General features: G+C 43.9%; 1 protein-coding gene across 2 annotated transcripts in view; it reads right to left on the reverse strand.

The window, feature by feature from the left end:
* Positions 1–12,355, reverse strand: part of LOC144675940 (E3 ubiquitin-protein ligase TRIM7-like) — a 254,406-nt gene that overhangs the window by 2,521 nt on the left and 239,530 nt on the right. For both annotated transcript variants that reach the window (XM_078536469.1, XM_078536462.1), the window contains 3 exons: positions 10,877–11,107; positions 7,186–7,208; positions 1,853–1,986 (listed from right to left, as the gene is read on the reverse strand). In XM_078536469.1, coding sequence (XP_078392595.1) covers positions 1,853–1,986; positions 7,186–7,208; positions 10,877–11,017 — 298 coding nt within the window. In that variant the 5' untranslated portion in view covers positions 11,018–11,107. The remainder of the gene's footprint in view (positions 1–1,852; positions 1,987–7,185; positions 7,209–10,876; positions 11,108–12,355) is intronic.

Below are 12,355 nucleotides of genomic sequence, written 5' to 3' on the forward strand. Positions count from 1 at the left end.
GACATGTCAAAGCTTTTCATCTTGCACTCATCAGTACACTCGCAAGAATACCAAAGTAAGGGGGAAAACAACAATTTATACCATATGTGAAGAGAGTGTTAACTGGTTGGCAAGTGGCATTGCCATGGAGAATGCATCACTGATGGTGACTTGACAGTTATCTGCCAAGCATTGTTTACAATTTAAACCAGGCAGCTTGACCTTGATTGGTCAAGGCATTGCCCTGAGGAATGAGTCAGCTGTCATTTATTTTGTTTAGCTGAAACAGGTGCAATGTGTGTACATGTTCTTTCTGTCTGCAAAGAACAGGGCCCCGTGTATTAATATGTGTAGCTTCCAGCACACGCAAATGCGCCACATTGCGAGCCCAACTGACAATCTTAAATTGGTTTTCAACATAATTTTTTTAGCACATTGAAGATTATTTAGCAAATGTTGTCCAATTGCGGAATCACATCTAATGTTTGACATCTGGTTCACTAATGCCCTTTAGGGATGGAAATCTGCCATCCTTACCTGGTCTGGCTTACCTGGTGTGACTCCAGACCCACAGCAATGTAGTTGACTCTTAAATGCCCTCAGTTCTTAAGGGCAATTAGGGATGGGCAATAAATGCAGGCCCAGCCAGCAACACCCACATCCCATGAGTGATTAAAAAGAAACCTGATTCTTTTGCAAATCCTGTGTCTTCTGGTTACTGGCCTTTCTGCCAGTGGAAACGGTTTCTCCATATTTATTCTATCAAAACTGTTCATGATTTTTACCACCTCCATCTAATGTCCCCTTAACATTCTCTGCTCAAAGGAGAACTCCTGATTCATGCTAACATTCTGGTAAATCTCAACCTAAAATGCGGTGCCCAGAATTGAACACAGTACTCCAGCTGAGGCCTAACCAGTGTTCTATAAAGGTTTGTATATTGCTTTTGTACTCAATATTATTTATAAAGCCCAGGATTCCAAATACGTTCTTAACAGTCTTGTTAACCTGTCCTACAACCTTCAAAGATTTGTGTACATACACTCCTGCACTCTTTTTAAAATTGTGCAATTTAGTTTACACTGAATCTCTCCATTCTCCCTACATAATGGATCGTTTAATTCTTTATCTGCCAGAAACTGAACTGGACCAGCCATATAAATACTGTGGCTACAACAGCAGGTCAGAGGCTGGGAATTCTGAAATGAGTAACTCACTTGCTGACTCCTCAAAACCTGTCCACCATTTACAAGGCACGAATCAGGAGTGTGATGGAATATTTTCCACTTGCTTGGATGAGTGCAGCTCCAACAACACTCAAGAAGCTCAACACCATTCAGGACAAAGCAGCCCACTTGATTAGCACCCCATCAGCAAACATTTGCTCCCTCCACCAATACACAGTGACAGCAGTGTGTACCATCTACAAGATGCACTGCAGCAACTTACCGAGGTTCCTTCAACAGCACCCTCCAAGCCACCTAGAAGGACAAGGGCAGCAGACACATGGGAATACCACCATCTGGAAGTTCCCCTCCAAGCCACACACCATCCTGACTTGGAAATATATCACTGTTCCTTCACTGTCACTGGGTCAAAATCCTGGAACTCCCTCCCTGGAGGGATGTGGATGTACCCACACTGCATGGACTGCAGCGGTTCAAGAAGGTAGCTCACCACCACCTTCTCAAGGACAAATCCGGATGGACAATAAACGCTGGGCTAGCCAGCGATGCCCACATTCAGTGAATAAATAATGTGTTTGCCCATTTCACCAGTCTGTCTTTGTCCTCCTGAAGACTTGTTACTGTCTCCGGTTACACGTGATCTTTGCCGCCAGCCTGTTGTATTTAGGAAAGCTGCCCTCTCTTACTTGTGGTTCCCAAAATGGCTGATTGGTAGATGAAGGAATTATTCATCCGCTCTTTGATAAGTTCAGGTGCGTTGTACAGATTCAGGATGAGCTTCGGAATATCTACATCAGATGGATTCTGAGTCTCGGCAATTCTGTAATGAATGAGGAAAGAAATTTTCAACATTTCTGATCAGCAATCCAACGGTTAATGAGATATTATCCCACCGCTAATCTTTACACTGACACTAAATTATAAAGTCTTTGAGAGGGCTGGCAAACTAGTCACACTTCCCTGTGTTCTTCCGATAGCCTTTCTAATTTATCCAATTCCCTTTTCAAAGTTACTATTAAACCTGCTTCCATCACTCTTCAGGCAGATCATTCCAGATCATGATAAGTCACTGAGCATTGTTTTTATAGTTGTATAGATTCTAGGGAGCCTATATATAGGATCTGGGACTGACACCTTTATATATGCTCTGGGACTGATGCCTGTATATAGGAGCCGGGACTGAAGCCTGTATATAGAAGTCGACGACTGATGCCTGTATATAGGATCTGGGATTGGCTCCTGTATATAGGATCCGTGGCAGATGCATGTATATAGTACCTGACACTGATGCTTGTATAAGATCTGGTGCTCACACATGTAATTAGGATCTGGGATTGATGCCTATACATAAAATCTGGGATTGACTCCTGTCTACGGCAAGCGGAGTGCAGCCGACTAACTGAGTGAAGACTTGGAGTTTGGGGAGAGGGGAGCTTTTAGAGTTAATTTTGTTCTTAAATTTTGCTCTTAAAATCTACTCTAGTCTGTAATTAGCAGTAACTGGAAAGTACTGTGTAAGCAGGCTAAGTTCTTTCTTGCAGTTTAGACAGGGTAAACTCACTCTCAGCTGTAGGAGCTGAGTAGTTGATGAGTTAACTGGTTGAATCTGGTTACTGTCGCCCCAGTTCAGTTTACTACAAATTCAGGGTTCTTTAGTGTAGCCTTGGCAAATAGAGTGCAGCTGAGAAACTGAGTGAAGACTTGGAGTTTGGTGAGAGGGGTGATCAGGGGAAGGGGGTGAAGGAGGTGTCCGGTTCCTCTTTCTATCTTCCTCACCCCATAGAAATTGGTTTTTGCTTTACTACAGGGAAAGGAGCTAGTTGTTTGGTGAGTATCTGGTAAGTGGGTAACTTCTATTCTATCCCTAAGGTTTAAAATAGTGCACAATTTGATAGCAAAGTTAATAGACTATATAAGAAAGCTACATAAATAAGTGATTAATATAATTAAGTAATTATTTTAAACACATTAAGGATGGTAGGACAGGTGATGTGTCAAGCCTGCAGCATGTGGGAGCTCCTGAATAACATTGTGATCCAGGGCAAACACATCTGCAGTAAATGTTTGTGGCTTGAGGAACTTTGGCTCAGAGTCATCGAGCTGGAGGCTGAGCTGCAGACACTGTGACATGTCAGGGAGGGGGAAAGTTACCTGGATGCTTTATACACCATTTAGGATAGTGTCTTCTGATTTGGTCAGTGGCCAGGGACAGGAGGGTGTGACTGCAAGTGAGGCAGGTAAGGGGACCCAGGGGGCAGGAGTGCAGAATTGTGAGCCTCTGCAATTGTCCAACAGGTTTGAGGTTCTTTCAGCTTGTTTGGATGAGAGTGAGGGCTGCAGGGTGGATGAGCAAACTGACCATGGCACTGTGGTACAGAAAGCCATCCAAGTGGGGGGAGCAATAAGATATATACGGATAGTAGGGGGATTGACACTGTTCTCTGTAGCAAAGAGTGAGAGTCCAGACAGCTTTGTGCCAGGGTTCAGGACATCTTTTTAAAAATTCATTCATGGGATTTGGGCATCACTGGCGAGGCCAGCATTTATTGCCCATCCCTAATTGCCCTTGTTCAGAGGGCATTTAAGAGTAAGCCACATTGCTGTGGGTCTGGAGTTACATGTAGGCCAGACCAGGTAAGGGCAGGTTTCCTTCCCTAAGGGGGATTGGTGAACCAGATGGGTTTTTACAACAATCGTGAGACTTTTAATTCTAGATTTTTATTTAATTCAAATTCCACCATCTGCTCTGGCAGGATTCAAACCTGGGTCCCCAGGGCATTACCCTGGGTCTCTGGATTACTAATCCAGCAACAATGCCACTACACCATCGCCTCCCCTGTAACCCTCTGCTAAGGGCTGGAGAGGAACTTGCAGTGGGAAGAGGAGGATCCAATGGTCGTGGTCCACGTAGGTACCAATGACATGGGCAGGATGAGGAAGGAGGCTCTGCATAGTCAGTATGACAAGCGAGGCACCAAATTAAGAAGCAGAACCTCAAATAATTTCTGGATTATTATCTCAGCTACGTGCAAATTGGCATAGGACAATGAAGATTAGAGAATTGAATGCATGGCCCAAAGATTGGTGTGGGAGAAGTGGGTTCCGGTTTGTGGGGCATTGGCACCAGTATTGGGGAAAGTGGGATCTGTACCATTGGGATGGTCTACACCTGAACCGTGCTGGGGCTGATGTCCACCTAACTAGGGAAGTAGAGAGGGTTTTAAACTGAATAGTGGGGGCAAAGGATCAAATTTGGGAAGATGTGGTAAACCAAAGAATAGAGACAAGGCAAGAAAGACAGGTATTAATATGGGAAATGATAAACAGACTGTGACAGGAAGGGACAGAGAGTACAAATCTAAGGGTAAATCAGCAGATAAGGCTAGACTCTACAAAAATAATAAAAGGACAAAACTAAAGGCTCTGTATCTAAACACACATAGCATTCGAAACAAAACAGATGAACTCATAGCGCAAATAGAAATAAATAAGTATGAGCTGATAGCCATTACAGAGATTAAAAACAAAAAACTACTGCAGATGCTGGAAATCCAAAACAAAAACAGAATTACCTGGAAAAACTCAGCAGGTCTGGCAGCATCGGTGGAGAAGAAAAGAGTTGACGTTTCGAGTCCTCACGACCTGTTGAAGGGTCGTGAGGACTCGAAACGTCAACTCTTTTCTTCTCCGCCGATGCTGCCAGACCTGCTGAGTTTTTCCAGGTAATTCAGCCATTACAGAGACATGGCTATAGGATGACATAGATTGAGACCTGAATATTGAAGGGTACGTGACATTTAGGAAGGACTGGAAATTAGGAAAAGGTGGAGGGGTAGCTCTGTTAATTAATGATGGTATTAGCACATTAGAGAGGGGCGACCTAAGTCCAGGAAACCAGGATGTAGAAGCGGTTTGAGTTGAGATGAGGAATGATAAAGGCAAAAAGGCACTTGTGGGAGTGGTGTACAGGCCCCCCAATTTTAACTACACAGTAGGACAGAGTATAAAAGAAGAGACAATGGGAGCTTGTCAGAAAGCTACAGCAATAATCATGGGGGATTTTAATCTACATATGGACTGGAAAAATCGGATGGGCAAAGGTAGCGTAGACGAGGAGTTCATAGAATGTTTTCGGGATAGTTTCTTAGAGCAGCACGTTCTGGAGCCAACCAGAGAGCAGGATATACTAGACTTGGTATTGAACAACGAGATAGGATTAATTGATAACCTTCTAATGAAGGCACTCCGAGATAGCAGTGATCATAATATTAATGAATTTTACATCATTTTGAGGGAGAAACGAGTGCATCCAAGATTAGTATTTTAAACTTAAATAAGGGAAGTTATGAGGGCATGAAAGCAGAGCTAGCTAATGTGAACTGGAAAATGAGGTTAAGGGAAAAGTCAATAGAAGTTCAGTGGCAGACATTTAAAGGGATATTTCAGAATACACAATGTATACATTCCAATGAGAAAGAAAAATGCCAAGGGGAGGGCCCACCATCCATGGTTAACTGGAAAAGTTAAAGACAGTATCAAACTTGAAGAAAGAGCATATAATTGCGCAAAGACAGGTGGCAGGTCAGAAGATTGGAAAGAATATAAAGAACAGCAAAGAATGACAAAAAGATTAATAAGGAGGCAAAACTTAGAGTGTGAGAGAAAGCTAGCTGGAAATATAAAGACAGATAGCAAGAGTTTTTGTAGATATTTAAATAAGAAAAGAGTTAACAAAGTGAGCGTTGATCCTATAGAAATGCCTCTGGGGAATTAATCATGGAAAGTAGGGAGATGGGGGATGAAATAAACAGGTATTTTGCTTTGGACTTCACAATTGAGGACTCAAGCAACAGCCCAAAAATAGCCGTAAATCAGGAAATGGGAGGGAGGGAGGAACTCGGGAAAATTACAATCACCAGGGAAGTGGTATAGAGTAAATTGTTGGGGCTGCGGGCTGACAAATCCCCAGGTCTGGATGGACTTCACCCTAAGGTCTTGAAAGAAGTGACTAGTGAGAGAGTTGAGCTGATTCACTGGTTTTAATTTTCCAAAATTCCCTGGATTCAAGGAAGGTTCCATTAGATTGGAAAATAGAAAATATAACTCCTTTATTCAAAAAAGGAGGGAGACAGAAAGCAGGAAACTACAGGCCAGTTAGCCTAACAACCATCATAGGGAAAATGTTAGAAGCTATTATTAAAGATGTTATAACGGGGTACTTAGAAAAATTTAAGGCAATCAGGCAGAGTCAACATGGTTTTGTAAAAGGGAAATCATGTTTAACCAACTTATTGGAGTTCTTTGACTCCTGTCTCTAGAATCTAGCGTTGACTCCTGTATATGGCACCTTGATATAGGACCTAGGGCTCACACATCTCTAGAAGGTCTGAAACTAAAGCCTCTATGTAGGATCTGGCACTGGCGCATGTATGTAACATCTGGGGTGCACGCTTGTAAATCGGATCTAGGCCTGACATCTGTATATAGGGTCTGGGACTGAAGCCTGTATATAGGGTCTGGGACTGAAGCCTGTATATAGGGTCTGGGACTGAAGCCTGTATATAGGGTCTGGGACTGAAGCCTGTATATAGGGTCTGGGACTGAAGCCTGTATATAGGGTCTGGGACTGCTGGGACTGAAGCCTGTATATAGGGTCTGGGACTGAAGCCTGTATATAGGGTCTGGGACTGAAGCCTGTATATAGGATCTGGGACTGAAGCCTGTATATAGGGTCCGGGACTGATGCCTGTACACAAGATCTGGGACTGACGCCTGTCTGTAGGATGTGGGACTGACGCCTGTCTGTAGGATGTGGGACTGACGCCTGTCTGTAGGATGTGGGACTGACGCCTGTCTGTAGGATGTGGGACAGAAGCTGGTAGTCAGGTTTGAACCTGTCTGAAATTGGACTGTAAATTGAGGCAAATTCTTTCGCTAAGTTTAATAACCTAACTGACAGACAAAGACACAGTTACCAGAGCAGCAACAATTATTTACTGTGCGACTGAATGAAACTTACTGAGAAAGGACCTGGTTAGATTTCTGTTGGAAAGAAAGAGAGAGAGAGAGGCAATGTTAGGGCATCAAGTTAACACATGGTGAACTAAAACAAAGTTAGACTGACATTAGCAAGTGCTGTGTATCATTGCAAGTCATAGGAACCCATTCATCAAGCCTAAGGTAGCACAAGAGCACATGGTGTGAGACCCAAGCAGCAATGCTGGCTGACACTCACAATGCTCTAATAATGACCAGCCTCAGGAAAAGACCTCATACTACAACAACTTGCATTTATATAATAACCTTTAATATAGCAAAACGCCCAATGATGCTTCACAGGAGCTTAATCAAACAACATTTGACTTCAAGTCATAGAATAATGGAGTGATAGAGTACAGAAGGAGGCCATTTGGCCCATCATTTCTGTGCTAGCCCTTTGAAAGAGTAAGTCAAATAACCCTGCTTCCCCTGCCAAAGGCCCTGTGAAACTCCCTTCTATCCAAGTTTGAAAATTATTAATGAATCTACTTCCACCGCTTTTTCAGGCAGTTTCCAGATAGCTATAATAATAATTTTGATAATAACTGGCTGTGTAATTTTTTTTAATAGTTGTATGAAACCTGGGAATGTCACCTCTTCTGCTGATTAAATTAAATCTGGAACCTCCAGCCAACAGAAAGACTTTCTCCTAATTTACTCCATCAAAACCATTCACAATTTTGAACAACCCCATTAAATCTCCTCTTAACCTTCTCTGCTCTGAGGGGAACAATCCCAGCTTCTCTAATCTCCAAATAACTGAATTCCAGCATCCTAATAAACTCTAATAAATCCTAACAAATGTTAGTAAATCTCCTCTGCGTTCTCTCTAAGTACTTCACATCCTTTCTGCAGTATGGTGCCCAGAAATAGACAGATACCAGCTGGGGCCAAACGAGTGATTTATAAAGGTTTACCTTTACAAAACTTCCTTGCTTTTATTCCCTATACCTCTATTTATAAAGCAAAGGATGCCTTTTTAGCAACCTTCTTAACTTGTCCTGCCACCTTTAAAGATTACTGTATGTATACCCCAGGACTCTCTGTTCCTGCACTCCCTTTAGAATGGTACCATTTAGTTTATATTGCTTCTCTTCTTCCTTCCTATATAAGGACATATCTGGGCAAGAAGAGAGAGAGACGTGGCGAGATAGTGGTGTTTAAGGAGTGAATTCAGGAGTGTAGGGTCGAGGTAATTGAAGGTACAGCTGCCAATGTTGCAGCGAAGGATATTGGGACTGTACAGGAAAAATAATTAACAGATACTTGGAGAGGTTTAAGTTGCTAAGGAGAGCCAGCACTGATTTGTAAAAGGCAGGTTGTGCTTGACTAATCTGATTTCATTTTTTGATGAAGTAACAGAAGAGGTTGATGAAGGGAATGCACTGGATGTTTAATGATTTGAAAAAAAGGTTTGATAAAGTATCACATAAAAGGTTGGTTAACAAAATTGAGGCTTGTGGAATATGACGGTCTGTGTAAAGTTGGTTAAAAAATTGGCTTAAGGACAGAAAACAACGAGTCATGGCAAATGGTTGTCTTTCAGACTGTAGGATGGTAGGCAGTTGGATTCTCCAGGGTAAGTGCTGTTTTTGCTTTACGATTCAGATATACAGAATAAAATAGGGAACAGAGGGAATATAGACTTAATGGCACAGTTCTAAAGGGGTTGATGTGTATAAAACTTTGAATGTGGCAGGACATGGTGAGAGCACAGTTAACAAAGCAAATGGATTGCTTTAGGGAGAACTAGCATGGACTCGATTGGCTGAATGGCCTCCTTCTGTGCCATAATGACTCCAGGGGCTGGATTTAATGCTCCACCGCTGGTGGGTTTGAAGGTAGAGGGCATTTATTTCGAGAGGACAAGAATATAAAAGCAGGGATGTGCTGCTGAGGCTTTATAAGACTCTGGTCAGACCACATTTAGAATATTGTGAGCAATTTTGGGCCCCGTATCTCAGGAAGGGTTTTCTGGCCCTGGAGAGGGTCCAGAGGAGGTTCACGAGAACGATCCCAGGAATGAAAGGCTTAACATATGAGGAACGTTTGAGGACTCTGGGTCTATACTCAATGGAGTTTAGAAGGATGAGGGGGGATCTGATTGAAACTTACAGAATACTGAAAGGCCTGGATAGAGTGGACGTGGGGAAGATGTTTCCATTAGTAGGAGAGACTAGGACCCGAAGGCACAGCCTCAGAGTAAAGGGAAGACCTTTTAGAACAGAGATGAGGAGAAACTTCTTTAGCCAGAGAGTGGTGAATCGATGGAATTCATTGCCACAGAAGGCTGTGGAGGCCAGGTCATTGAGTGTATTTAAAACTGAGATAGATAGGTTCTTGATTGGTAAGGGGATCAAAGGTTTCTGGGAGAAGGAGGGAGAATGGGGTTGAGAAACTTTTCAGCCATGATTGAATGGCGGAGCAAACTCGATGGGCCGAATGGCCTAAATTTCTGCTCCTATGTCTTATGGTCTTATGGGTCAATTGAGGCCCTTAAGTTGCCAATTGATGACCACTTAAGCACCTCACCCTGCCACTGCTGGTATTTTGCCTGCAGTGAGGGGAGACCTGCACCATGCGGGAAGGCCGGCAACTTTATCTGTGCAGGCTAGTGTCAGGCAAATGGGCAAGGGGGAGAACTTTGTGTGTGGGCTCCCTCGGCCCATCTGAGGAAACCCCCAAGGTTATCCCCACTCTTTAATCTACCGCAACCCCCACACACCCGCCTCTCAAACACTGCTCCCCCATCCCCCTCATCTTCCTTGCTGGGGCCTGCCAACCTGGCCCAACGCTGGGCTTATCTCTGAGCCCAGGCTCCTCTTTGTCAAGACTGGTTGTAGTCCCAGCATTCACCACCCCTCCCGGTGGTGCTGCTGGGATGGGCTGGCAGCTCGCTGAGTTGGGATCTTCTCCCCAGAAAGAGGCAGAAGTCCTACTGCCAGCCACTTAGCGCTGCTTGCAGTGTTAAATAGCAGCGGGACAGCCATCAAGAACAGGAGAGGGTTCACCCCAACATTTTAGCTGGGGCCCGTGGACAACAGTTCCCCATTAAATCCAGCCCTATGACCCCATCGACCACCTTAAACATTCACTCCCTCCACCACCGATGCACAGTAGCAGCAGTGTGTGTACCACCTACAAGATGCACTGCAGCAACTCACTAAGGCTCCTTCAACAGCACCTTCCAACCCCACTGCTTCCTAGAAGGACAAGAGCAGCAGACACATGGGAGCATCACCACCTGGAAGTTCCCCTCCAAGTCACTCATCATCCTGACTTGGAAATATATCGCCGTTCCTTCACTGTCGCTGGAGCAAAATCCTGGAACTCCCTCCCTAACAGCACTGTGGGTGTACCTACACCACATGGACTGCAGCGGCTCAGGAAGGCAGCTCACCACCACCTTCTCAAGGGCAATTGGGGATGGGCAATAAATGCTGGCCCAGCCAGCGAAGCCCACATCCCGTGAATGATTAAAGAAAAGGAAGACTCTACGACAAGAGGCCAGAATTGGAAGGGCACAGTGACCTTGGAGGATTATAGGGCTGGAGGAGTCCATGGAGATAGAGCGGATTGAATCCATGGAGGCATTTGAACATAAGGATGAGAGTTTTAAAATGGAGGCAGCAGATCAGCAGCAGGTAGTCTGTTGTTTGTTGAAAGTGTACCTGGATAAATGAGAGGGGATCCAGATGTACCAGTTTCTGTGTTTCATCATCTATCAATCTAATTTGATGCATTCTCTTGTTCAATTCATCAAAGTATTTGACACTCTTTGACAACACCTTGAGCCCTTCCTCTTCAACCATTTTCAGGGCATAGTCTTCATCCTCCTCCAGGCTCTTCCTCCACTCAGAGAACTTCTTTGATAGATTTCCTTTCAGCTGATCGATTTGTGTCTGAAATTCCAAATCATGTTCTGGTTACAAACTTGTCAGTTACCCTAGGATACAGAGGCACGTTACTGGGTCATTGGTTTCAGACGAAGTGGGAACTTGATGAAGCACATTGGAATCTTCACAGCTTTATATTAATTTTTTGTCTAAGATTGTATGAATATTGCACTCACAACATGAGGGAATGGTAGTAGGTGGAGACCAGAACACTTCCTCATGCTGGGTGGTGTGTGCACTCAACAGGCACTCCCAGGACATGTAGAGCCTAACTTCCTCTACCCTCCCCACACACTCATCAGTCCTGCCCTCAGGAGAGAGCCTCTGCTGTACTAGAGTGATAGTCCACACTCCGACAGAGATTAATTAAATGCACATTTGTGTGTGTCTTCATGTCTCGCCAGCCGATTAGGGATTTTGACTTTGCATTAGGAATCTGCTTGGTTCTCATGGATACCCTTTGCTCTCTCTCTCATTTATTTCTCTCTCTCTCTCTCTCTTTTCTTTCTCTCTTTCTTTCTCTCCTCTTTCTCTCTGGACAACGGTTCAAATCCCACCACAGCAGCTGGCGGAGTTTAAATTCAATTAATAACCTGGAATTGAAAGGAATTGAACGCATGAAACCATTGTTGATTGTCATAAAAACCCATCTGGTTCACTAATGTCCTTTGGGGGAGGGAAATCTGACGTCCTTACCTGGTCTGGCCTACATGTGACTCCAAACCCACAGTAATCTGGTTGACCCTTAACTGCCTTCTGAAATGGTGTGGCAAGCCACCAGTTGAAGGGTAATTAGGGATGGACAATAAATACTGACCTTGCCAGCGACACACGCATCCCATGAAAGAATAAAAAAAACCCAGGCCCAGGATTCTAATCGGTGTCATTGAAAGCAAATTTTATTCGGAATTGTGCTGTCTCTAAATTGGACAAGTCACCAGGCATTCATTCATACTCACACAAAGTGGACATCGCTGGCATGGCCAGCATTTATTGCTCTATTCCAATTGCCCCTAAGAAGGTGTTGATGGCCTTCTTCTTGAAGCCCTGGTAACCCACTTCAGAGGACAATGAAGTGTCAACCAAGGTGTGGGCCTGGAGTCACTTAGAGGCCCAGATTGGGTTAAGGACCTCCAGTTACCTTCTCGAGAGGAATGTTAATGTATCAACCAGTTGAGTTTTTATGTAAATCTAACAAAATTTTCACCACTTTTACTGATGTCAGCTTTTTATTTTGAGTTTGTTTTGAAAATG

The sequence above is a fragment of the Cetorhinus maximus genome, chromosome 3 (assembly GCF_964194155.1).
Source record: "Cetorhinus maximus chromosome 3, sCetMax3.hap1.1, whole genome shotgun sequence".
Lineage (NCBI taxonomy): Eukaryota > Metazoa > Chordata > Chondrichthyes > Lamniformes > Cetorhinidae > Cetorhinus > Cetorhinus maximus.